This window comes from Sorghum bicolor, chromosome 10 (assembly GCF_000003195.3).
Source record: "Sorghum bicolor cultivar BTx623 chromosome 10, Sorghum_bicolor_NCBIv3, whole genome shotgun sequence".
Classification (NCBI taxonomy): Eukaryota; Viridiplantae; Streptophyta; class Magnoliopsida; order Poales; family Poaceae; genus Sorghum; species Sorghum bicolor.
This window is the reverse complement of record NC_012879.2, coordinates 8,862,303-8,889,250: the sequence shown is the minus strand read 5'-3', so window position 1 is coordinate 8,889,250 and position 26,948 is coordinate 8,862,303. Positions and strand designations below refer to the sequence as shown.

The following is a 26,948-nucleotide window of genomic DNA, read 5'->3' as shown; positions in this document are numbered from 1 at the left end:
TGTGACTCACCGACAAAGGCAATGTTATCACCCCTTTAACCCAACCTGCACATGCAGAGTAACCCAAACAAAATGCAGAACAGAAGGAATAAACAAACAGGAAGAACAGCAGCAACTTTGAGTATACATTCAGTGGGGGTAAAATTTATCTGCATTCCACGATAAAAGAAGACCATCACCAGATAAACGCAAAATATTAAGTCTTGTGTTTGGAGTTTGGACTGCTTCCCTAGACTAATATTAGCTAATTTTTGCTTTTGGCACACACCATAACAAAATAATGCCGCAACGAGAATAGCAATAACGATAAAAGTTCCAAACTTCTTTCTCTTCTCGTTTTGAAACTCACCCAGATTCTTAAAATATCCATCAAAAGTTCAAAACCTCTTTCTCTTCTTGTTTTGAGACTCACCCCCCCTGGTTAAAGCTTCTGAAATCATTAGTGGTCTCAGCAGTGTTTTGCTTCTTCAGCCCTTTACGACCACCATGCCCAAACTTGGAATCCCTTGCCCTCCTGTTCTTTCCTTCTTTACCTCGCTTGGCAAGACCACCAGACCTGTCACCAGGAGAAACACCAGGCCTCTTTTTCTTTGATTGTTTAAATCCTTCTTCTCCTTCAAAATTAAGGTCCGGCACATCATCATTTCCCTTGGTGAATCCCCCTTGTTGCCTCTGCTTCCTCCACTTCTTGACTGACTCAATCTGCTCCTTCTTCTGCTTAGCCCTCTCCTTCTTCTTCTCAGCCTGAACCTCCTTTGCTTTCTTCCTGGACTCTCTAGCCTTCCTCCGTTCCTCAGCCTCCTCGATCCTCTTCTTCTCTGATAACAACCTCCCCTTGATCTTGTGCATGTGTGCATCAGTCTTCACCATCTCAGCATAGTAATCTGTTGGTCTGAGGAACCGGACCTTCATCGACTGCAGCTTCTCAAAGGCCTGCCTTGTGCCATCCAAAGCTTGGGTGTAAAACGCAAGTTCGCGAGCAAGATCATCATTCACATCAATTTTCTCCCCCTGATCATGCTCAATAGTGAGCTTGTGCATCCAGTCCACATTCTTGGGCCAGGCTATGTCTTCAAGTTTTTCAAGAATAGCCTCCTTGTTGTATATAGCTTTGTCTGAAGGCTTAGCCTGAGCTTCTTCACCTGAATCATCTTCTGAGTCTGATTCTTCAACATCATCCATGATGTCTTCATCATAAGCCAAGGCCTCTTCATTTGCAACGGCCACCATTTCTACTATGAAAATGAGATAATATTAATTAACAGAACCCAATATGACGGTGATACCAAAAAAAAAAGTATGAAAGCCACAGGTGAAGCTAAAATTCCACAAAGCCCCAATCTTAGTTTGCACTGCCTGAAACTAAAACCAAATGCTATACACGACAAACATAACAAAGGTACAGAACAAGTCAGGGATCCAAAAGGCGGCACTAAGCGCACGCTTCAGCGCTAAGTGGACAGGTAACGCTTCACTATGGGGGCATAAGCGCTCCCAAAGTGTCGCGACCGCCTTGGTGGAGAAGCGGCTGCTGGCTCCCGCTGCCCGCCGGCCGCGCGCAGCGCGCTCGACGGTCCAGCGGATGCGGGAGGGGAGAGGGAGGTGCGTACGCAGGGTCGCCGGTCGGTGTGCGGAGGACGGAGGCGAGGACGAGAGGCGGGAGGGGGAGCCGCTGACGCCGCCGCCGAGCCTGGGAGTCTGGGACTGCCCCACCGTCGCTGAGAGCCCGAGCCTGAGCACCGCCTCCGTCGCCTGCGTGCCGAGCGCGAGTAGGGGAGGGAGCAGAAGATGGAGCGCCGGCGCTGTGAAGAAACGGCGGCGGATGTGAGGCTGTGTGCCTGGCGAAGTGTCAGGGTAAAAAAGAGTTGTGGGTTGGGTAATGAGCTTTAGATGGGGCAACGCGTTTTTTACCTCCGCTCTATATTTTTTTTAAGGGCCTGTTTAGATTGGGAACGAAAATTTTTTGGATGTCACATCGGATATGTCGGAAAGATGTCGGGAGGAGTTTTTAGAAACTAATAAAAAAACAAATTACATAGCTCGTCAGGAAACTGCAAGACAAATTTATTAAGCATAATTAATCTATCATTAGCATATGTGGGTTACTGTAGCACTTAAGGCTAATCATGGAGTAACTAGGCTTAAAAGATTCGTCTCGCGATTCTTAACTAAACTGTGTAATTAGTTTATTTTTTTATCTACATTTAATGTTCCATGTATGTGTCTAAAGATTCGATGGGATGGATAAAAAAATTTTGGGTGGGAAACTAAACAGGGCCTTAGTCAAATAGTTTTAATTCTATACACTCAGTTTAATATTTTTTTTAGTCAAATAGTTTTAATTCTATACACTCAGTTTAAGAAAAAATAGTAGAGTTGTGAGAGTACATAAAAAGAAACTCTACAAACTTCAGTTTTTTGTACTGCTGCATGGTGGAGTTTGTAGAGCAGAATTTGTGGAGCAATGTCAAACACCGAAACTACCGATCTGGACCAATGATCTGAGATCTAGTGGCTACAGAGAGAGGTGCGATCAATTTGCAAACTAACGCCCGCATTAGCCTTAGTAATCCTTGATTTTTTCCAAATTACCCCCTCGCCAAATCTGCTCTCACGTCCAGTCCTCACGACCTAGAAGACGCGCCCCCAGAAGTCGTCCTCGCGACCCTATGACTCATTCGTCGGTCGCCGGAGGAGCCTGCAGGAGGAGCGCCCCTAGAGGAGTAGTCGCGCCGCCAGAGGAGTAGCTCATGCCGCCCGACCGCCCAGCCGGAGGAGCCGCCGTGCAGGAGGAGCGTCACCGGAGGAGGAGCCGACCCCTTGCGCTCTTTTCCACCACGTCTGCTACGCCGGTCAGGAGTCAGGCCCACCTAGCAACGCCCGCATATAGGAGAAGCACTACATCACGGCCACCATGCTCAAAGTTGTTTTTCATAGATGTTTCTTGTTTTCAGATGTAGCTAGTTTGTGATCTGTGTGCTTCAGAGTTGTTTGATGCAGCTAGCTTCAGAGATGTTTCTCGGCTTCAGAGTTTGTATGTTCTGTGTGTTGGGTGCTACTGCTATGTAATGCCAATAGCAATTGTGCCTTTTTGTGTGCCCTGTGTGTAATATCTTGTATTGTCTGAAGATTGAAAAATATTGAGAGTACAGACAGTGTAAGGCCAATGGCAATTCTGTGTATATGTGTACTGTGTGGATAAATTTGCAATATAATGAACTGAAATCATGTCTATGGTGATCTCAAAGTGCATAGTTTTAGCTTGTGCTAAGAAAGTTCAGATGGCAATGTTAACAAAAATATTCAATAACCAACAACATGTGGACTCAACTGGCGCCCAACAATGCTGCACTAGTGGCTCCAGCAAGTGCCAACACAGATGGCCCATAGAAATCCAATCAGAATGTCTTAACCAACAACATTGTTTCTATGTCTTAACAGAATGAAGAGCAAATGCACGCCATCTGGCTGGCGATTGTGGGTACCATCTGGCCAGCGATTGTGGGCTGCACGCGATGGTGAGCCCAGACGTCGTTCCAGCAGATGAGTCGGGCAGCCGAGCTTCCGCCATCTCTAGCTGCCGGGCGGGCGGCGGCATCGTCGTCGTTGAAAACAATTCCCGCGACCCTAGACTGGATACGTGACTTTTGGACTGGATACGCGGGCGAGCAGATTGGGGATTTGGGGAGAGAGTAATTTGAAAAAAAATCAAGGATTACTAAGGCCAGTCTCAATGCATGTTTCATGGGAGTGTCATGCACATTAAATAGGGTGTCACATAAGCAAAATTGCTAACTTGGCAGAGTCATTAAATGAAAGAGTTTCATCAGATGAGAGAGGAGTTTCATCCCCATGAAACTCTTGTGGCTCGGTTACCTAGTTTATAATCTTGGTAACTGTGCCATGAAACTATGCATTGAGACTGGCCTAAGGCTAATGTGAGCGTTAATTCACAAATTGATCGCACCTCTCTCTGCAGCCACTAGATCTCAGATCGTTGGTCCAGATCGGTAGTTTCCAAGGTTGCACAACAACCTTGGTTTGCATACGATACGACGCCCTAAATAAAGAGGCTTTTACATTTAAAAGTTGAGCTCCCATAGTTATTACTGCTCTAAACTCTTTTGTCTTTCATGCCATTTCTGTCAGATTTGGCTCTAACAGTGTCAAACCGCGAGTGTGAAAAGTCAAAAATATCTTTAAGGCTGAATATGTAATTTTTTTGGAGCATCTTAGTGACCTCAAATGAAAAAACTCAGAACTACAAAGTTATAGATCTCGATAATATCTGTAAGTTTTGTATAAAAATTATCTTCATTGAATTCCATAAAAAAAGATATGACATTCTAGTTTTGAGTTTTTTCATTTGAGATCGTTAAGATGCTCAAAAAAATAATTAGATATTTAGACATGAGTGTATTTTTTACTTTTCATACTCGCAGTGTTAGAGTCAAATCTGACGAAGTGGCATAGAGGATAAAAGAGTTCAGAGCAGTGACATCTGTGAAAACTTAGCTTTTTAATAGCTTATAGGTAATAACCAACTTTTATAATGACATATATATAAAAGTCTCCTAAATAAAATCCCGTACCATCCTTTTTTATATTTCTTTTTTCTAACATTTTTTGACAAATCAGCACATAATGTGAATCTATCTATATCTATACCTACACTAACATATTTATCTGTAATTTCATGAAGCCACGTGAACCTCCGTTACCTTCTATTGATCTCCATGTATTTGTAATTAAATTTCTTACTCCACTATAGAAGTCATCTAATTTTAAACGTGGACTGACATCCATTAGGCTTTTTAGCACAGTTCCGCTAGGAATTGGACATATAGCTTCAGAAATTAAAGATTTAGTTAGAGAAGTAGGATTGAGGACGAAGAACAGAGACAAAATTTTTAAGGTTTTAGAGTTTCAGCTCTTCACTACAGGGTACAACAACCTCAGGTGTTATATACCAACCTAATCCTTACTAACCATAGTTAACTCACCGCCCAACTCAAACTATTTACGACTTAGCTGTCACTGTTACTCCCACCTTGATAGACATCGTTTGCTCTGTTGCCAAACGTGCAACAATACTCCTGATCTTTCTTGCCTTCTCCTTCATGGCCTGGACATTGCCCCTTCCTCATAAAGCCGCTTGTCCCAAGTAGCACTAGATGGAAATCACCACCAGAAATCATGAGCTTCCTCCCACGTTGTCAAAAATGGTGAATAACCAAACTACTATATCTAAATTTATGACAATGAAAAAGCCACTTCTCTAGACAATCATGAAAGGATCATCTGAAACCAAAGTGATATCTCATCTTCCACCTGCACTAAAGAAGGGATGTACTCCTTCATCTGGGACACATGGATCATTGAACGAATACAACATGCATGAGGTACTGTAGATGGTATGCCACAACGTCACCTATGATTGGGAGATTATTTTGGAAACTCAATTTGGTTACCCAAATCTAGGTCTTGTTTAGTTTTTTAAAAAAAAATCAGATTTCTCGTTACATCAAATTTTGCAGCGCATGCATGAAGTATTAAATATATATAAAAATAATAACTAATTACACAATTTACTTGTAATTTGTGAGATAAAACTTTTAAGCCTAGTTAGTCCATGATTGGACAATATTTGTCAAATACAAACAAAAACGCTATAGTGTCTATTTTATAATTTTTTTAGAACTAAACAAGGCCCTAGTGATATTTATTATATATTATAAATATTAGTAATATCTTGTATATAAAGTTCAACAAACTTTTCGATAGGTAAAAACGATATTTTAAAAGGCTGAAGGAAGTACACGAACACAATAAGATGATATCTAAAAGTCATATATAACTCTTAGAGCCTATTTGATATAAGGACTAATCAATAGCTAATTACTAGAAATTAGCTCTAATGTATTCAAACAAAAAAAACTAATTTGTGAGCTATTGTTTTAGATAAGTATTCAACTAGTTGTTATAGCTAGTCAACTTTTAACTAATTTGAACTATTTTTTAGCTCAACTACGTAACTAGTCTTACCTTATCTAAACATGCCGTGAGATACGTGTGGCGAGGACAATGTTTCAATCGCAAAATGTTTCACTCATCACTGGAGATAAAAACGGATCAGATATGAATGTATATCATTAATATCATATTTGTTAATTTTAACTCTATCGTATAAAATTCGATTATATCATAAATATAGTATTTAAATATTTGGATGTGAATATAGACTTTGTTTAGTTGCGATTTTTTTTGAATTTCACTGTAGCACTTTCATTTTTATTGGACAAACATTGTCCAATCATGGAATAACTAGGTTTAAAAGAGTCGTCTCGCGATTTACATGCAAACTGTGCAATTAGTTTTTATTTTTATCTATATTTAATGCTCCATGCATGTGCCGTAAGATTCGATGTGATAGAGAATTTTAAAAAGTTTTTGGTTTTTGGTGGGAACTAAACAAGACAATAGTATAAAATGTTGAATATTCAGACTTAGATACAGATAGATCTAAACTTCTCTAAACGAATTTGATCTCGAATATGGTCGAAAAATATTCGTACTAATCATGCATTAAAACCAACTCTAAAATTGTTGTACGACTAGGCCAGTATAGAATAAGGTCTTGTTTAGTTGTGGAGTATACAGTTTTTGGGTGTCACATCGGATGTTTCATAAGATATTGAAAGAAATATTTGGATACTAATAAAAACAAATTACATAGCTCGTCTGGAAACTACGAGATATATTTATTAAGCCTAATTAACCGTCGTTAGCACATATGGGTTACTATAGCAGTTATAGTTAATTATGAGCTAATTAGGCTTAAAAGATTCGTTTCACGATTTACAACCAAACTATGTAATTAGTTTTTTTTATATATTTAATGTTTTCTGTATCTGTTTAAAGATTTAATGTGATGGATGAAAAATTTGTAGGCTTTGTTTGGATGTAGTCGGATTCACATCAATCCACATGTGTTGGTGTGGGTTGGAATGTAACTTTAACTAAATTTCACCCTAATCTACTCCAACACATGTGGATTGAGGTGAATCCGACAACATCCAAACAAGGCCTTAGGCCAGTCTCAATGCATGTTTCATAAGAGTGTCATGCACATTAAATAGAGTGCCACATAAGCAAAAATGCTGACTTGACAGAGTCATTAAATGAAGGAGTTTCATTAGATGAGAGAGGAGTTTTATTCTATAAAACTTATATGGCTCGGTTATTGGTAACTATGTTATAAAATTATGCACGGAGACTAGCCTTACGGGGAGAACTAAACAAGGCCTAACCACGTGCAGGTGTGGGAGGGGGACATCGGTAAAGTCCAAACCCGGTCCGACATGATCCATACAACCTTACCTCTCCCCGCATCAAAAGCTCCCCCTCCCAAAGCCCCCGCCCGGCGCCCGCCTCCGGTCTCCCTCCCTCATCCTCCCCCATCTTCCTCCTCCGGCCCCCAGCCGCCGCGTCCAATGGAGTCCTCGCTCCTCCTCTCCTCCCCGCGCCCCCTCAAGCCCTTCCACCCGCTCCGCTTCCACACCGGTCGCCGTCGCCACGCGTCGTTTCGCGGGAAGCCTTCGCCGCCGCCCCTGCCACCGCTCGCACACGGGAGCCGCCGGGTGGGCCTGGCGGTGCCGCGCGCCGCGAGCGTGTCGTTCGGCGACGGCTTCCGCATCCAGGACAGGCCTCCCGGGACCGGCCGCGGGGGTGCTCCCCGGAGGTCCTACCGCGAGGCGCAGGGCGAAGCCGCCGTGCCACCCTTGGCGGCGGCTGCGAGAAAAGTCGCGCCCTACGCCGTGCCGGTCGGGGCAGTACTCATGCTGAGCTTTGGTATGGCCTTTGTCTCGTCCTTATGTACCAAGCTGTTTGCTGTTACGACATGCGATGCCCCGCCACAAGTCTCTTACTAAATCATTGGGTCATAATTGCTCACATCCCTTGGTGTTGACGATATACCGGAATAGTTTCCATCCTGTGAAAAATAAATGTGATCTGTGTGGCGTAAAATGGATCGAAAAGTATTAGTATTGCCTATAGATCAGTTCTGTATTTAGTGTACTCCATTTTGGAAAAAAAGGGATCAACTTATACTTTTGCAAAAAGGGGAAAAAATACAAAGCATACTTCACGATGTGACTTCATGATTTTGCACATAATGGATCATATAACATATGTTTGTGTTCATTATCTGATACATTTAAAGCTTTTGAGGACAGTCATATGGTGTGTGGAATGGCTACTAATTCTCTGTTTCAGAGGACAGTCATATGGAAGGTGGTTCAGAATATGATTCCAGGGAAGAAAAAGGACCAGAATTCTGGAGAATCTGCGCCTTCTGGGATCATGTGGTCCTTTGCTGCTGGTTCAAATTTGTCAACACCTACCCTCAGTGCTGAAAAGGAGTCGCGGAAAAATCTTAACAAGTTCTACAAAGAAATTCGGACTTCGAAAACTGTTAACATGGCAGGTAACTCAAGGGAACTAAAGTTTGAATACATTGGCTGGAAATGTTGGGCTAAAGCTCCAGCATTTATGGAGTGATAACTATGTCTCAAACTCTCAATTGCTTGACAGGTCGTCAGTTTGGAGATGAGGGCCTGTTTTTTCTAGCAGAAAGCTTAGCCTATAACAAGGTCTGAGATCTCAAGCATTATTTGACTCCACCTTATCTATAACTCTTATAAAGCTAAACCCCACTAGATGAATTCTCTCTTCATGCAATGTGTCCTCATCATTCCCCACTAAGTGACCCACTAAATATTCTATCTCTTCATGCAAAGTGTCCACATCATTTTCCACTAAGTCCATGTCATCCAATGTTAATTATAAAAAATGACCATGTCATCTATATCATGTGAAATACTTAAAATCTTTAATCTATTAACATACAAGTCATGTACATACATTATTTGTTTCATCATCAATTAATTCCTCTATAATGTAACCAAATATTAGTTTTTGTTCTATTAGCTTAGCAATTTTTTACTAGATCTAATACAATAAAATACATGCAAGTCAAAATATTATGTATACATACATAATAGATTGAATGCTATATAGTAATGCTATGTATAATTGTATATAATGATTTATTTTTAAGAAAATCCCGCAGCAACGCGCGGGGAATTTACCTAGTATTCTATATGTGTATTTGCACACCTAGCTGTTTCTATACCGTAGCAGCTTAATCTCATTTGAGTATTTTGGAAAATGAATGTTTGTTCATGTGCATTTTCAGAGTGCAGAAGAGGTGGACTTTTCTGGCAATGGGATAACAGCTGTGGGAATAGAAGCCTTTGATGGAATTCTTCAGATAAACACAACTTTGAAAACTCTCAATTTATCTGGAAATGACATTGGGGATGAAGGAGCTAAGGTCTTCTCAATTTTCTCATCTCTACATTCCACATATCATTTTGTAATTTGCATGTTTTTTTAATGGAAATCATACTCCCTTCAGCAATAAATAAGTTATTCAACATCAACATGGTATCCAAAATATTTGACAACTTGTTTTTGTCATACAATTCATATTATTTTCCAAATATCCAAACTAAAACACATAAAGGTAAATCTTTAATCAAAATTTGGAGTGGTTGGCTTCACAAACATGTAGAGATAACTTTGTTAGTACTTGCCTATCTTTAACTGTTCTCCACAGTTGGGTAGCGTCTCATTGTGGCACTGGTAGCAGTGAGGCACCACTGAGTTGCATTTTGGTTACTTTCTTTAGTTTCTAACTGGAGTCTTTGCCTCATTAGTCATTCAAATTTTTAGTGTTTATGGTTTTACTAGAGAAAGTAGCCAAATTAAACCAGAGATGGTCCAAAAAATATAAATAGCAGCAAATGTTTTCAATACTGAGTTGAGTACATTTTCCCTTCACTTCTGACTGAATGTAACACTCATGAATGCTTACAGTGTCTTTCAGATATATTGGTTGAAAATTTCGGTATTCAGAAACTCCTTCTGAACAGTATCAATATTGGGGACGAGGTGCTTGCTCTCCCTCTTGTTTGCTCTCACTCCCTCATTACCTACTTTTTCATTGTAACATTCAGTTTTCTTTTCAGGGTGCCAAGGCAATTTCAAATATGCTAAAAAAGAATAAATCAATACGTTTTCTACAGCTTAGCAATAATACAATTGACTACAGTGTAAGTATAAGCATCGACAAAGACATGCACTTGAATTTTTTTTTCTCGAAAACGCAGGAGAGCTGCGCTTTATTATATTAAGAAGAAATAAGAGGGCTAGAGAGCCCTACAACACACACATAACACAAACCCCACATTATGATTACATAGGGGAAAAATAATTACCATATTATGATTACATCCTTGAAAGGTTGCAAGACCTTTTACTTTTGTTTTTCCTTGAAACAGGGTTTTGCAAGTATTGCAGAAGGCCTTTTAGAGAATAATTTGATACGGAGCTTGTATCTCAAGTTAGTCACTCACAGCTTGGTAGCCTTAATGTGATTTATACTGAATATGCAAATGATTTTGTGAACACAGCCTATGATGACTAATTGTGTGTGATTACTGACTAACTACTGGTGCGCTATCTTCAATTTCTCTAGTGGCAACTATGGTGGTCCTCTTGGTGCATCCAGCCTAGCTCAAGGAATTTTAGGGAACAAGTCATTAAGGGTACTAATCAAGACACTTGATTATATACCTCTAGTCTTCCACATAGTTTTATGTTTTTTTTTTTTTGTAAATTTTTAAATGTTTGAAAGCAAACCATATTCCATTCCATCTTTGCATATATATCAAATTATGGAGAAGTATCTGTTTTAGCTTTCTGAAGGGTTAATAATATTTTGAAACTTTCAGGTTTGTCTATATGTCCAACTTTTGAATGGATCAATAATCAATTTGCCCTCTCACTACTTTATGCTAACAGGCACAGTATGGTTGGATTTCAGAACACATATCTGTAAAGCATGGAGTGAACCATAATAGCGAAAAAATAATCATCAAATTTGTATGAGGAACCCGGCGGCACTCCTTAGGCCCTGGGTTTGACTCCCCGTGGGAGCGAATTTTCAGGCTAAGGTTAAAAAATCCCCTCGTCTGTCCCATGCCAAAGCACAGGTCTAAGGCCCAGTCCCGGTTGTGGTCGTTCTCACATGGGCTATGGTGCCGCTGTGTATGGGTGGGGCAGGGGTTCGGGGGTTTTCTCGACCTGAGAAGGTCTTCTTCTTAATGCAATGCCCGGGGGCTGTCTTACCCCCGCAGGTCGAGTTTTTTTTTATTAAATGATGAAAAACATGTTGGTAATTTATAAGTCATGTTGTGGCAATATTGGTAGGATGATTATCAGTAGAGCTCATTTGCACTAGTGTGGTAGTTATGACCAAATTGAACAACTTATTAAGAAATAAAAATTTATAAGACCCGAATGTAATGTGTTTGAAGTTGTTTTTCAAGATCATGTACCCCCCCCCCCCCACACACACACACAAAAAGGAAAAAAAAATCTCTTGCTTATTACTTTCTGGTGATTTTTTTTTCTATTTCTAACTTTCTATATTATATTCAATTTACCTATCATGGTTATGATATGTAAGTATTCAACCTTCACTAGGAAATTCACCTGCATGGTAATGGGATTGGGAATGAGGGAATACGTGAGTTGATGTCTGCATTATCTGCTCACAAAGGTGCCTTTTTTTCCTGGCTAAAGAAACTATCAAGAAGCCTATGCATATTGGACATTTATTCCTAATTATGTGCATGCTTGGCTGAATTACAGGGAAGATCACAATTGTGGATATTGGTAACAACAACATTAGCCCGGAAGGTTTACGTCCTGTTGCCAGCTTCCTCAAAAGGACAAAGTCCTTACAGTGGTTCAGTCTCTGCATGAATGATATTAGCGATGAGGTAATGCTGTTGCTTCAATTATTTTCTGTTTGCATGATGACAATAGCTAAAATATCGGATTGTCTACATATGAACATACCATCAGTTCTAGAACCAATTAATTAACCACATAATCACTCACCATAACCCAATGACCATTTAGCGATTTATATGATAGAAGAAATTCAGATTAAAGGCTTTACTGTTGTTGTATAGATCTGTAGCACATAGAAGTGCACCTTAAAGCTTTGGGTGTTATTTTCAGTCTCTCTATTATTTGCCAGGCTATTCCTGTATCTTGGGAACCTGAGACAAATTATTTAGGATCCTTTTCAGAAAGTTAATGCCTGTTGCTATTTTGTTTTGGGTGGTAAGTCTGGAATTATTCCTTGAAGCTGTCCTCTATTTCTGGTTGTGGTTCCTCCAGTATGTCTGTTTTCTCAGTCACATGGCTAATGATTACATATTCTCTGTTTATAATAAGTATATTCATGATTCCTCACTTGATTCCCCCTGTATCCAGTGTATAAGCATGTTTGTTTATTCTTATGCATTTCATTTAATGAATCCTGATGTATGTTAAAATGAATGTCACCAGGGAGCTGAAAAGGTTGCTGAGGCTCTGAAAGATAACAAAACGATTTCTACCATAGACTTGGTGAGTATTTATTTGGCTGCAACCCTCAGAAAGTCAGATTCTCACATACCTTCCAGTTTATTCTTAAGTTCCCACATATGGGAACTATGCTGAAGTTGCTCTTCTCTACTCAATGCGTAAAACATGTTTTTTCTCTACATGATATTGGAATTATTGATTCAGTATAGTTTTTGGGTCATTAGCACAACTTTTCTCATTATCTCACCTCTTAAACTGAGGATTTGGGGGGGGGGGGGGGGGGCAATAAACCTTCTTTGAAATTCCCCTGGTAAACCACATTAGAGAAGATATGTGTACATACTGAATCCCTGAATCCTCTTGTATTTCCAGGGTGGCAATAACATTCACTCCAAAGGTGTTAGTGTAATAGCGGAAACTTTGAAGGATAATGCGGTGCTGACAACAGTAAGTCATCTAAACATTCAGACAATATTTGCCCACAAAATGAGTTATAAGACTAATTCAGAAAATGCATTGTAGCTGGATTTGAGCTACAATCCAATTGGATCAGATGGGGTAAAGGCTTTGTGCGATGTCCTCAAGTTCCATGGAAAGATCCAAACCCTTAAGCTTGGCTGGTGCCAGGTGATCCTCAGAACTGAATGGAATTGTATGAGCAGTTTCAGCATTTAAGTGCTCTCACCAAAGTTGCATAACCTGCAGATAGGTGTGGAAGGTGCAGAGTGTATTGCTGATTGTCTCAAGTACAACACAACGTTATCAACATTGGATTTGCGGGCAAATGGACTTGGAGATGATGTATGAGCAATCTTTGTTTAGTGTTTCTTGATAACTTGCACTTTAGTGTCCATGCTTTGGTTCCTGACACTTTCCAATTCCTGAAGGGTGCTATATGCTTAGCACGAAGTTTCAAGATAATCAATGAATCTTTGACATCTCTTGACCTGGGTTTTAATGAGATTAGAGTAAGTGAACATAGTGTTCCTGTTTCATCCTATTAGTTATTGGCATTTGGAAATCTTGTATTCTCAAATTCATTTATATTTCTGACAGGATGACGGAGCATTTGCATTGGCTCAAGCACTCAAGGCTAATGAAGATCTGGCAGTCACATCATTGAATCTTGCGAACAACTTCTTCACAAAATTTGGACAGGTTAGTTTAGTTTGATTTCATCGATCAATGGTTATGTATGAATGCATATTTAATTTCAATTCATGTCTTATTCTGAGCCACTGCAGGTTGCTCTTTCGGAGGCGCGGGATCATGTATTCGAGATGCACGAAAAGGAGATAGACATTTATTTTTAGGTGGCACCGGTTTCCCTCTGCACAAGTTAACACAGGATCGATGCTTATTTGTCGAGTAGGTTGAAGAATAAGGTCGCGGTAGAGCAATGCTCTATCCCTGTATAGAAAATTTTGGTGAATTAGTCAACTCTTTACTCTTTAGGTTAGCCATTCAAGTGTCTATATGCAAATTTTGCTGGAGACATCAGTCTTGTCTTGAACCATTCATACTGGTTGAAAATGGAATGGATATGATGAGCATCACGTGCATACAGGACAGCTGACATTGCACTGTCGTGTCTTTTTGCCGTTTCGGGTCGCTGGCCTGAGTTTTTGGCAAAACCTTCTCTTGGCTGGTCTGGGTTGTTTTAAACATATCACGGCGGCGTCTTCTTTCTGTCGACGACTTCACTAGTTCAGTGTGGTGGTTTATTAATATTGGATGATGTTGGTAACCTCAGACCTATAGGCTGCTGTGAATGTCACACAAAGATTTCGCTCGTCTCCAAGACCACCCATGCGGACTGCGGTTGACTGAGGTCATTTGATGGGAAGACGACATGCGTGATAAGCGTTGGCTGGTTTGGTCACCAAAACTATTTACGTCAGCTACATCAATCTGTGGTTGAAGCCATTAGCGGGCGTATACGTTCATGTTGCTGTCAGCCTGTCACGGCTGCGAATCAATCACGAGCACAATAATTTGGTTGACTCCGACTGCCGTGTACTGGCAGATCAGTACTACTACTCTGCTCGCATACCTAAAAAGTGCAGGCTGATGATAGGTGCGAAATCCATGCATATCTTGGATATGTGTTGGCGCGAGCGAATTTAAGAGCCACGCAGAGACGAAGTGTTTGTGATAATCAAGCAACGCCGCCCATAATGGAAAACGGCATCACGTACGTACACACCACAACGACGCCCCCGCCTACACACACATGCAGTTGATGCACAACTTGCGCAAGTGCAAAGTCACCCAAAAAAAAAAACTTGTGCGAGTGCGTGGACGATCCATGGCCGAAATAATCAGGCTTGCGTGGGTGAGCCAGCGAAGACGGGATGTGCACTGCAGCAGGCCGGCACAGGGGAGAGGTAGTCCATGCGTGTGCACAAAGCACACTTGACAATTGTTTCCGGCATACGTAGCTAGTGCAACTGCAAGAGCTTCCCCCTCTCATGTCTCATCAGCTATAAAAGGGCGTGACAGGTGATCGAGAGGTGCGCCGCCTCTCGTCGTCGTCGTCGCGATCGGTCTTGGGCTCTTGGCCGGCTTTATTTGCAATGGCTTCCAAGGCGTGCGCGTGGGATGCCGTCCTCGTCATTTGCCTGGCGGCGGCAGTCGTCGCTGGCTCGGCGGCGGAGGCGGCGTTCGATGAGAACTACGTGGTGCAGTGGGGTGAAGATGGTTATCACCTTGTCATCCGGGGCACGGAGGCTAATATCACCATGGATCAGAGCTCTGGTACGTACGTGTGTGCAACGTACGTGAAGACGTTTGCGTGTTCTTGCTGCGATAAGAATTGTGTTGTGAGTGATGGCGGCGCCGCGTGTGTGCTTGCCGCAGGTGCCGGGTTCCGGTCCAAGTCCATGTACGGCTCAGGGTTCTTCCACATGAGGATGAAGCTGCCCTCCGGCTACACGGCCGGCGTCGTCACAACATTCTATGTGAGTGTGTGTGTATATATGGGAAAGTTTTATATATATATATATATATATATATATATATATATATATATATATATATATATATATATATATGCGTACTGCTTGCTCGATGATCACTCACTAAGCATGCATCTCCTCTCTCTCTCTCGGAGGCTAGCTCGATCCTGATGATCACAGATTAATTGTGAATAATCTTCTCTTCCAGCTTATCTCGCAGCCGGAAGATGGAAGCCGTGATGAGGTGGACTTCGAGTTCCTGGGCGACAAGGCCGGCGTGCCGATAACCCTCCAGACCAACGTCTTCGTCAATGGCCGCGGCGACAGGGAGCAGCGGCTGCACCTCTGGTTCGACCCCGCCGCCGACTTCCACGACTACAAGATCCTCTGGAACCCATACCAGCTCGTGTACGTAAGAAACACAAATAATCCTAGCTAGCGTTCCAAATGGTGCCGCTAGCTGCCAGTCTCTGCCACCCCAGCAAGCTAAGTCGTAATTGTTGGTGCAATTCGCTGCAGGATGTTCGTGGACGACACGCCGGTCCGGGTGCTGAGGAACCTGACGGGCACCGTGCCGGGGTACCCGTTCCCGGCGAAGAAGACGATGATGATCCGCGCGAGCATGTGGGACGGCTCCGACTGGGCGACGGACGGCGGACGGACCAAGGTGGACTGGTCCCAGGGGCCCTTCACCGCCGGCTACCAGGGGTTCGACGTCAGCGGCTGCGCCAACGGGAGCGCGACGACGGCGCCGTGCCAGTCGCCGGACCTCTGGTGGAACGGCGGCGAGTACCGGAACATCACCGCGGAGCAGCGGGCGGCGTACGAGGACGTGAAGAGGAATTACTTCAACTACGACTACTGCGCCGATAAGGCCAGGTTCAATAACACCGTACCCATCGAGTGCAACTACGCTTGATAAGCGCTACGAGTGGCGTTGTATGTCAAACTAAATCCACGATTTATATTATATATATACACACACACAAAAGATAAGTCTTCGTGCAGCTTATGTTCATACTACTTCAGCAGCTCATCCTCACGGATGTGGCATGCTAGCGTGACATGCGTTTTTTGCACAATCCCCTTGCCTTCTCCCTCCCTACCCCCCCCCCTCTTTTCCTCATTTTCTCTTGAATATCTAGGACTGAATATTATGTCATTATTAGATAGAAAAAGTGGTTCAACTAGCTTGACCCGCTGCCTAGACCTCCTATATATCGATTACAACTGGAGTGTCCCAGCCTGGTAGTTGGTTCCTCCACCGGTCTTATTACCGTGGGGGTTCTCCTTGCTCCCTGGCCTTGGCTGTCACTCTAGGTCACGACAGCGCAGCCACCCATGATGCCGGATCCAAGCGTCTTCCTTGGTAGCGAGATGAGCGGGAACGGATGCGAGGGCATGAGTGTCCTACTACTCCTCATGCCACCTCATCGTCGACCTCCCCATTTGTGATGGCTAGCGAACTATCATAGTCGCACCCACTCCCAAGCCTTCCCCCATTGATGTTCATGCTGAGAACTTGGAGAAGATAGATTATTTGGGATCTAGCAATGACAAGGACAACGTGTTCGGCTAGCTACTTGTGCTAGTGGCTCAATTGAGCGTAGATAAAGAAACACAACCAAAACAACCTCTAGGGGGGATGGAGCGGTGTAGCCCCTGTTACCACCATATGGAGATTCAAGCCCCCAACATCAGCGATACCTCCTCTATCATGGCTGTTCATGGCCTACATGGAGTGCCATGCTAGGACGATGAGGTCATCTGCAATAGGATGGCAGCTGCCAAAGATGGCAAGCTTTGGTGTCAGTGTGCAGCCTACCACCACTCTGCGCCTCAAGTCTATTGTGATTGATCCACAACAACCAATCCCTCCCCCAATGTGGTAGGAGGTTTGGAAGAGGATTTAGTGGTATAAGATGTAGCCGACGAACCCAACACAAATGAATCTCCAATGCAGGTACAAAAGCTCAAAAACCCACTGCCTGGTGCACAGCCTTTTCCAATGTCGTTGCTTCATATGCTTAGCCACAGACCATCAAATTGTGTAGTTTCATGACACCTGGAAGTGCATCTTATGTTTCTTCTTTGGCCATCACAAAGCAAGCTCTTGTTCATCTAAAGACATGCAATTTCCATTGCAACCCACAGACTCCACAATTATCTCCTCTTCCCGATAGCATTGATGCCACCGCCACTTCCGAGCATCCACAACCATATGTCTTTCCCTGAGCTACCTTCTCCCCTGCTACCAACGTGCCCTCCCATCCAACAGTAATCATGACCTACGCCTTGAGGTCACACATTGAATGGGCCAACACTTGGCTTTGTTGCGGTAGTGGCTGCCCCCACCATGGTTCTCCTCCACATTCTTAACAGTCGAGTCTCCCCGCAACATGTTGCATTGGAGTCCACTGCTCTCACTCACTGTTGACGATTAGCATGATGTTGTCTGTGGCTACCTAGGAGATGGACTAGCATGGCATGGTCTACAAGGTCCGTAGAAAGGGCTGGCTTGCTGCACGTACCTTGGGTGAAGAGCAAATGAAACTTGACGAGCCTTCTCTACCACACCACTAGCTGGATCTATATTACTTGATTTCTACAAGGTATAGTAAGATGAGGTGCTTCCTACTAACCCTTGCCTTCCTAGATTGGACCCCATGGTTAATGAGTTCTACTCTATGGCTTGATCCTCCATGCAAATGTCCTCCTCTCTTTGATGAGGATCCTACATGCTCTTCCCAATGATGCTACACCTTTGGCTACCCATGACAACACATCCACCAATATTGATCAAGTTGTCCTCCTCTAAGGTAAGCAAAAGTTTGCAACCAACAAAAAAAGTTTGTAGGCAATAAGCTCCAATGATTTCACCAAGCTAGTGAAGGCACAACATTATAGTAGCTGCCTTGCTACCAATCCCTTAGCACCATTTGACCCGCGAGTTGAGCTTCATCAATCCTAAAGAATTTGTGGGTGAAGCGTGACCGCAATATTCTTAGTTTCTTGTAAGGAACCGTTGTCGGTCGAGGCTATCACAACAATCCATTCAATAGTCCGCCTCAACAACAATGAGAAGTACTCTAAGACTACTATTGAGGCCTTGTGTCACTAAGGATGAAGCTTAGGTTTCCGATGAGTTTCTAGTTGCAGCCATATGTGTTCTTTGGTTAGTTTTCTGTCGGCACACAGTAGATTAGCTTTTAGTCATTTAATTTAGGTCTTGAGTTCTGTTTAGTTTTTGATGTAGGCTTTGGAGTTGTTTCTTCTGGGTCGTAATTGTTCTAAGACGAAGCATCAGAGCCGAGTAAGAGCAGATCCTTTATAGTTGTTAGTTGACAGTCTTAGTATTTGGCTACTTTATTTTTTATAACCCCCCCCCCCACCCCAATAGCAGTATGCTAATTTGGGTTTGATGCAGCTGTGCCTCTAGCACAAAAACTCTTCATCTTATTAATTTATGCGGACTTTGTCTTACCTTTCAAAAAAAGTGTTTTGGTGACCATATAGGTTTTTTCTTTTTAAAATAGCACAATTTAAATTAGATAAAGAATAGCATATCCCTGCTCAATGTTCTAGACCTTAGTGCTTTGACTATGATGGCCAAACGGGCGAAGCCCATTTAAGCATGGGTCTGCTAGGCATAAATAACTTAATATGACGTGCATGCATGCTTTGTATATACTCTTAACACAATTCATAAAACTCTTGCTATTCATAGTACCATGGTGTTGTTTCTTATGAATCACAGTTCAGTTAATTCTTGTATAAGTTGTTTCTATGACAACAGCCCTAGAATATATGTATGCGCGGTTTTCAAAAGTTAGTTTTCGTGCCAAGCTTTATCACCATACATGATGCTGTGATAAACGATAGATGGTTATGATATACAATATGGAAGTATGGAACTAGCCTAATAGTTGACTTTATATAACCCTAAAACATCACTTATTCATGATCAAAGGGAATACAACTCAAGTATTATCACTTTGTGATAGAAATAGAATGCTTTTTTGACGCTGGCAGGTATATGGGTGCTTGGAGAATAATATGATTAGAGCATGGTTTATTAGAGGAGGTGCTTATGCATAGAAAAAAGATCATTTAATTGTCGCTATTCCCTCTATTCCAAATTATAAGACATTTTGACTTTTCTAGATTCATAGCTTTTGCTATGCACGTAGATATATATTATGTCTAAATACAAAGCAAATACGTACTATGAATCTAGAAATTTCAAACCATCTTATAATTTGGGACTGATGAAGTATGCCATATGCAACAACCTTCTTATAAAGTGGGTAAAAACTAAATTTTGCTCTTGGTGTGTGTGTGCGTAATAGACAAATCAATTGTCCGTTTCGTGTAACCCATTGATCAACCATTAGTCCAGCTTAAAACATCTCACTAATGGTAACTAATGCATCATGAATTTCACCCTATAGCATTAATATATCCTAGCAGCTATAAAACGGCGAGACTGAGGTGAACCTTCGCAACAGGGCTTGGGGTGTGCGAGAGAAAGAAGTTAGAAGAGGTAGCAATTAGCATAGGTACGGTCTCTATTGCATTGGGCCGGGCCTGCTCTTGCGATGGCTTCCGAGGTGCGCGCATGGCTTCTCCTCCTCGTCGTCGTCCTCCTAGCCGGGGGTGCTAGCTTGTGGCCGGCAGCAGGGGCAGCGCCGGCGCTGCCGCTCGACGTCAACTATGTGAAGGACTGGGGGCGCCTGGTCGATCACGGGACTGAGGTTGATCTCATCTTGGATCAGAGCACCGGTACGCATATATGTAATGTACCTGCATGCATGCATGGTTACGTTACGTTGCTATAACATTGCCGTACGTGATCGATCGTGCAGCGGCTCGTGGTGGTGGGTTCAAGTCCAAGGTCACGTACGGGTCAGGGTTCTTCCACTTGAGGATGAAGCTGCCGTCCGGCTACACGGCCGGCGTCGTCACAACCTTCTACGTGAGAGGATCAAAACTAACTAAACTTGTTGTTCATTTCATTTTATCACCACCACACACTAATAAAATTAATAACGATGAAGATCGATCGTGTGCTTCTTGTCGTCGTAGCTTATTTCGGAGCCGGAAGACGGCACCCGTGACGAGGTGGACTTCGAGTTCCTGGGCGACAAGGCCGGCGTGCCCATCACCCTCCAAACCAACTTCTTCGTCAACGGCCACGGCCAGAGGGAGCAGCGGCTTCACCTCTGGTTCGACCCTTCCGCCGACTTCCATGACTACAAGATCCTCTGGAACCCCTACCAGCTCGTGTACGTATAAACAACCATGGCTGTCTCGGCGTACGTACGTAGAAGCTAGCTATAGGCACATTGTATTATTAGCGTGTATGTCAACAATGCAATGCGATGCAATCCACACACACAGGATGTTCGTGGACGAGACGCCGATCCGGGTGGTGCGCAACCTGAGGAGCACCGTGCCGGGGTACGAGTTCCCAACGAAGCCGATGCTGATCCGCGCGAGCATCTGGGACGGCTCCTCCTGGGCCACGGACGGCGGGCGAACCAAGGTGGACTGGTCCAAGGCACCGTTCACGGCTGGGTACCAGGGATTCGACGTCGACGGCTGCGCCACGGGCAGCGCGACGCCGTGCGACTCGCCGGCCCTGTGGTGGAACGGCGGCGGCTACCGGGACCTCACCCCGCAGCAGCGGGCGGCCTACGAGGGCGTCAAGAGGAAGTACATGATCTCCGACTACTGCGCCAACAAGAAAGGCCGCAAGATCGAGTGCAGCTATTCTTGATGGGCTACTAGCTTCTAGGTGTGTGCTGGTACGGTGGAGGTGGATAGAATCATCGGTTTATGTGAATCATATTATATATATAGTCTTGCACTCTTGCTGGTGTGATAGTTTGTTGGAACAATAATAGTAAAAAGGGTATGTTATTGTGTGAGAGTTTCAAGCATTATTATTGTTTGATTTGAAAACAACCGTGATTCTGGCTTGGTCAAGTCACGATATGTTCATGCTTAAAATCGTTTTATTAGAACCTAAGATTTTCTTGTCAAGATAATAATAATGGAACTTAACACAAAGGCAGAGCAACTAGAACAAAATTCAAGATGGATGCACTTGTCTTCTGAGTATGTATATTTTTATCTTGAAGGTATGAATATACTGAAGATTTAGCCATAACCCACAAGTCACTATATAGATCAGCCCCTGACTTAACATCCTACTCTATTATCTTCAAGTGAGAGGAATTAGATCACCTAAATATAACTCTATGTTTGTCGGGACGACATAATATAAGCTAGGTCTTTCCCCAAACCCTAACGCGCCGCCACTTCCCCTCCCCGCCCCCTCCGCTTCGCCGCCGCCGGAGCCGGAAGCCGGCCATGATGGTGGCGGCGGGGCCCTGTCTGGTGGAGTGGCGGCGCTGGTTAGTCGTGATTCGGGGGGTGCCTCGCCGGTGCTGCACGGGGCACGACGAGGGTGCCGCTCGTGTTTGCGGCGGCACCGGCCAAGAGCTCGCGAAGGCGCAGCAGTGTGGCGCCTGGCCATGGCTTGGAGGTGGGGCGGACGCGGCGATGGGTGGAGCGCAGGAGGTTGGGAGGATCCGCGTGCGGCGGCGGCGGTGAGCGACTTGGTCGCCGATCCACCGTCGTCGTGGACGGATGTTGGTGTGACGGCGGCGATGGGCGGATCTAGATGCGGCGGCGGCGGTGAGCGACTTGGTCGCCGATCCACCGTCATCATGGACGGTTGTGGGTGCAGTGGCAGTGATGGGCGGATCTGGGTGCGGCGGCGGCGGTGAACGACGTGGTCGCTGATCCAACGTCACTGTGCCTAGGCTGCCGGAGTTGGTGGCAGCCAATGCCGGTGGCTGCTAATTGCGGTTGCAACAATGGCGGCGGTGGTTCGTGCAGGCTAGAGGGGGGTGTTACCTGCCCTCCCACATGACTTTATCGTCGCGTCGGCGGCAAGCGGCCTAGGCAGCTTCGGCGGCGGTCAAGGGCAGGAGAAGGCGTCCACATTGGAGATGGCTTCGTCGTCTGCAATGGGCGTCTAGTTGGTGGAACTCAGCTCTCCGGATTTGATGGATTGATCTAGTGATGCTTATGTCGCTGGTGTTTGGCGTAACAGAATGGCTCGTGGAGGTAGTGGCAGTGCTACCATGTTTAGATGGCGGTGACGCCTGTGTGTGCCACTTTCCTCGCTGGAGGCGTCACTCTCGGGTGAAAACCCAACACCGGTGTTTCTGGTGGGTCATGATGGCATCTTTGGATGTCATATGCTCGTTGGAGACGTCACTTTTGGATGATCACATGCTTTGGTTCCAAACTGGTATTGGTATGTCCCTTGCAGGTGCACCAGGAGCTTTGTTCCGTTGCCAGCTTACAGTATCCGGAATCCCCAATGGCGGTCGGCGTCCTACGTTCTTTTAGTATCCTTTAGGTCTGCTAGACGTGTCTTGATGTCGATTAATGACTTGGTGGTCTTATCAGTGCAAGTCATAGTTCCTTATTGGAGATGTAATTTTTTTTGTCAGTTTTGTTTCAGTTGATCCAGTGTACTCAGGTGACGTAGGCCTTACCTATTTCACTGTACATCTAATGTAATAATTTGGCCGGATGTAATCCTCGTGTGAGGATGACTAAAGCTGGAAATATCAATTTCCTTTATCTAAAAAAATGTACCGACGTTCATCCACGACCTCTTGGAGGAATCCTTCGGCAACAACTCTACTTCCAAGGTTGAGGGCATAGGGAACTACCACCCCTCCCATGAGTTCAACATGGTATACCTTGTGAAAGAGAGTGGCAGTAATAGGGCAGAGGAGCCAAAACACTTCACAAATCCATAGAACCTTTGAGCCTCAAGAGGCCTACCTTTGTGAGAAGGCTGACTGCCTCAAGGATGAACAAATCAACCTAGAGGTCGGCTGGAATGCGGCTTGCACACGAATAGACAAAGCTAGAGTGCCTACTTGGTCCTTGCTGTGGTGCTAACCATACGATCACTAGGTCCACAATGACATTGCTAACGCTGCAAAGATATGCATGTCTTTGGCCCCACACAAGCTAGTTTTTAGTAGTAGTTGTTGCTGCTGCTCTTCTTCTACGCAACATTCCAACCTCTAAGGACCCCGACGTGTGTAAAGCTCACCAAAAGCTCAAGGTCCGTATGAGCTCCCACTACTTATAGTGGGCTACATCGAGTAGCTACAACAACCATTGAAACCTATGCAAGATGAGTTCTCTATCTGCCAGAGGCTCTCATTTTAGGATAGTAGGCACTAAGACAAACTACTAGCCCGAGTCACAACAACGGCGTGGCTTGGTCCACCGACAGGTCAACAAGTACCGTGATTCCTGCCAAGTGCTAGTGGAATAGACTAATTCTACCACTAGCAGCGTGCCACTACCTCTGCCAACGCCTTGTTCATACCGCCATAGGATAGTGTAGCCGATCATCGGTTCTTGTTACTTCTGTTTTCATGACTCCATGAGGTTCGGCAACGGTATGATGTGTGCTCGCTGTCATGGCGTCGCCACAAGCCACTCTCAAACAGAGCTCATGTAACTATGTGAGTAGGTCCACACCTCTTCGTTTGGCTGATAAGTTATAGCAGAAAGTACTATTGGCTGATTTGCTGTGAGAGAAAAATATTGTTGAATGGCTGTCAGATTTGGCTCATAAGCTCAAACGAACAAGCTAGTCCTTAAATTACAAGGACCACCAGTCTGCCACACAGGCAACGTCATCACTCATCCTCGCCGCATGCAGACGAGACTAATTTTGTCGTCCATCGGTTCACGATATCATGTTGGTATTATAGATTTCCAAATGGGCCAGGCACGATGGGCCGGCACGGGCACGGTCCGAAAAAGCACGACACTAACACGGCACGGGCACGAAGCTCATAGTGCCAGTGCCGGCACGGGCACGACGTAGTGCCGTGCCTGGGCCGAAGGTCTGGCCCGACAGCACGGCACGGGCACGACACGATTAATAGGCCGGCACGATAGTGGCCCGATTATTTTTATTCGTTAAATTGATTTCTACTATTTCTAGCCGTTGGATTGACTTAGAACTTCTCTAACCTAGGTATAAAAGCCACTTTCTCTCATTCTTTTCACCTAGCCGTCGTTCTTTTTTCTCCCTGTTCCTCCCGTCCCGAACTCCTGATGCCGACTTCACGAGTGCCGACGCATTTCGCAGAAGCCTCTCAGAGGCTCAAATCCAAGGCCACTCTCCTCCCCCACTCATCTTCTTCTCAAGGCGAAGCCACGGTGGCGGCGCGCGCAAGCAACAGCTGCAGCACTGCTGCAGCGACGATGACGACGCGAGGAGTGGCTCGGCGGCGTGGAGACGATGAGGCGCGGCTGAGGCGGCTGCACATCCTCGTGTAGGCGCGCGCGATGCGGGTCCATGGCTAAGGCGGTGGCGCGTCCTCGACGAGTAGCGACGACGCGCCTCCATCAGCGTCTACGAGCAGTGGCGGCACGACGGGCCTGGGAGGCCCGATGGGCCTTCGGCACGGCACGGCACGATCAAGTCTCCATAGGGTCGTGCCTGGGCCAAGGGTTGGGCACGATAGCCCTATTCGGCACGGCACGGCTGGCACGACGGCCCAACAAGGCACGACACGATAGGGCCGGGCCAAATAGTGCCTGGGCCAGGTTAGGGTCGGGCCGCCCGTTTGGAAATCTATAGTTGGTATTCTCAAGCTCACCTTCTATTCATGTGAATCGAGGGTCCATCTGCACTATCTGTTTTGGAGTTGGAGACTTTTGATAGGCTCTTCTACGGCAGCATGACTATGACCGAATCCGAGGTATTGGATGAGCTCTTCCTAGCCATTGGAAAGTCACTATCTAGGCAGCTGTGAAAACACAGGCTTTTCCTAAACATGAGGTCTTTTGCTAGGATGGTCTAGCTTTGGCTATGTTACGTCGACCTCCTATGGCGCTTGATAGAAGCTTGTCGTATGTTTGTTTGAACTTCTCTCCTTAATACAAGGATGCGCAAATCTTTTGTGTATTCTAGAAAAATAAAACATCATCTCCCCCAATATGATAGTTGTTTTATAAAAATGATAGGTGGTATATATTGGGGAACTGGTACATATGCTCTTAGTTCGCTCGTGTCCACTCCCTCACTTCCCCAACATCGAAAGTGAAATCATCATGGCCTGCCTCCACATAACCATAGTGAGCATCCCCCCCCGCGGCAGGCAAAACCTTCAAACTTCAGCCCAAATAAACAGAACTTGGCTGCTACCATTCCATGGTATTCTATTAATTTGCCTCAAAAATAAGTAGAATTACTAATAGGAGGAAACCTTTTATGCCTCGTCACATGAATTAATTCCACGCGCGTGTCTTCATCTCTCCACAAATGTTCATGTCCAATGGATGCGATTGTATCGCCATACATGTTGTTGTGACGGATGGATATCGACCGTACCAATGCTGAGAAGTCGTCGGGCCCGGAAAGGTGCATGAGACGTGGGACTCACTGGATGTGGACAAACGGTAGCTTTCTCTCCATGTTGGTTTGAGAGATTTTCTAGGTCCAACCAACTAGCAACGGAACGGCGGTCCACTCGCTGTAGCTGCGTCCTTTGCACTACACACTTTGAACGGCTTGAGGTCCGCTCGCTAATTAACTTGCTTAGAGCACCCGCAGATGTCTGCAGGTGGCCTTGTAAATCATCCGGCCACGTCGGCCATTGGCACATCCTCCACCGGCGACCGTTTCTTGGGGCCAGCCGCGCGCTCGTGCTGGTCGTTGCTTACCGTGCTGGAGTGTCTCGCTAGCTGCCATTTCTTTTCCCATGCGTACAAAACGGCCGGGGACATATCGTCGTCCATTCGTCCTTGCCGTGCGAACAGCTAATAGTGGATGTTTGCCTTGATGACTCGCACTGTAGACTTGACTATTAAATAAATCACGTGTGTCGTCTTATATTACCACGCGTTTTATTTGTTTCAAAGTATAGGATTTATTGGGATTTAGTAAAGTCAAACTTGATAGATTTTCATCTACATACAATTACTCAAATTGTATACACTGAAATAAACGAATATAGTTAGGTTATTGTTCATGTTATCATTTAACTTCCAGAATCGCATGCATCAACCTCGATCGGCAGTAGTACGTGATTGTCTAGTCTCGATCTATCAAATGTGATATATGAAATATATATGACAAAGGTGTAGTCTTGGAGTACTTTGATCGTTTGGTCATATGCTATTTTCATGAGAAATAAAATTGACAAGTTGAAATTGGAGATTATCCTCTTCTTGCAGGTCTCTCTCCCTCTTCCTCACGTTCCTATAATATATAAGGCATTCGTAGCATGATATATAAAACGTCATTTTGCAAGCCACTGTAGACTGCAAGTCAAAAATAAAAAAAATCTGGAGAGAATTCCATGTAGGATGCATGGTTGTTGGAAAATATCGTGACTATCAAGGGATGATGAATGAGCATGAGTA

At 44.5% G+C, this 26,948-nt stretch overlaps 4 protein-coding genes across 6 annotated transcripts; 3 read left to right on the top strand and 1 right to left on the bottom strand.

Moving 5' to 3' along the window:
* LOC8065699 (probable rRNA-processing protein EBP2 homolog) lies at nt 103-1,874 on the bottom strand. 2 transcript variants are annotated; one of them, XM_021449456.1, is made up of 2 exons: nt 1,611-1,874; nt 103-1,235 (listed from the first exon to the last, which is right to left on the bottom strand). In XM_021449456.1, exon 2 carries the CDS (start codon nt 1,228-1,230, stop codon nt 409-411), a length of 822 nt encoding a protein of 273 aa, XP_021305131.1. In that variant the 5' UTR covers nt 1,231-1,235; nt 1,611-1,874; the 3' UTR covers nt 103-408. The 2 variants fall into 2 exon arrangements, with proteins under 2 accessions (XP_021305131.1, XP_002436773.1); XM_002436728.2 differs by having other exon boundaries at nt 103-1,232.
* LOC8065552 (NLR family CARD domain-containing protein 3) lies at nt 7,335-14,078 on the top strand. Of its 2 annotated transcripts, none has more exons than XM_002438088.2 (17): nt 7,335-7,851; nt 8,285-8,488; nt 8,596-8,654; nt 9,260-9,397; nt 9,943-10,017; nt 10,095-10,178; nt 10,407-10,468; nt 10,604-10,673; nt 11,614-11,689; nt 11,782-11,912; nt 12,490-12,549; nt 12,880-12,954; nt 13,030-13,134; nt 13,213-13,308; nt 13,395-13,475; nt 13,564-13,665; nt 13,752-14,078. In XM_002438088.2, exons 1-17 carry the CDS (start codon nt 7,362-7,364, stop codon nt 13,818-13,820), a joined length of 1,977 nt encoding a protein of 658 aa, XP_002438133.2. In that variant the 5' UTR covers nt 7,335-7,361; the 3' UTR covers nt 13,821-14,078. The 2 variants fall into 2 exon arrangements, with proteins under 2 accessions (XP_002438133.2, XP_021306184.1); XM_021450509.1 differs by having other exon boundaries at nt 7,410-7,851; nt 8,278-8,488.
* On the top strand, nt 15,026-16,471 carry LOC8065551 (xyloglucan endotransglucosylase/hydrolase protein 3). Its single transcript, XM_002438087.2, has 4 exons — nt 15,026-15,264; nt 15,367-15,467; nt 15,673-15,872; nt 15,984-16,471. Exons 1-4 carry the CDS (start codon nt 15,084-15,086, stop codon nt 16,381-16,383), a joined length of 882 nt encoding a protein of 293 aa, XP_002438132.1. The 5' UTR covers nt 15,026-15,083; the 3' UTR covers nt 16,384-16,471.
* Nucleotides 20,063-21,350, top strand: LOC8065550 (putative xyloglucan endotransglucosylase/hydrolase protein 1). Its single transcript, XM_002438086.2, has 4 exons — nt 20,063-20,246; nt 20,330-20,439; nt 20,550-20,749; nt 20,865-21,350. The coding sequence occupies exons 1-4, from the start codon at nt 20,063-20,065 to the stop codon at nt 21,241-21,243; spliced, it is 873 nt and encodes a 290-aa protein (XP_002438131.1). The 3' UTR covers nt 21,244-21,350.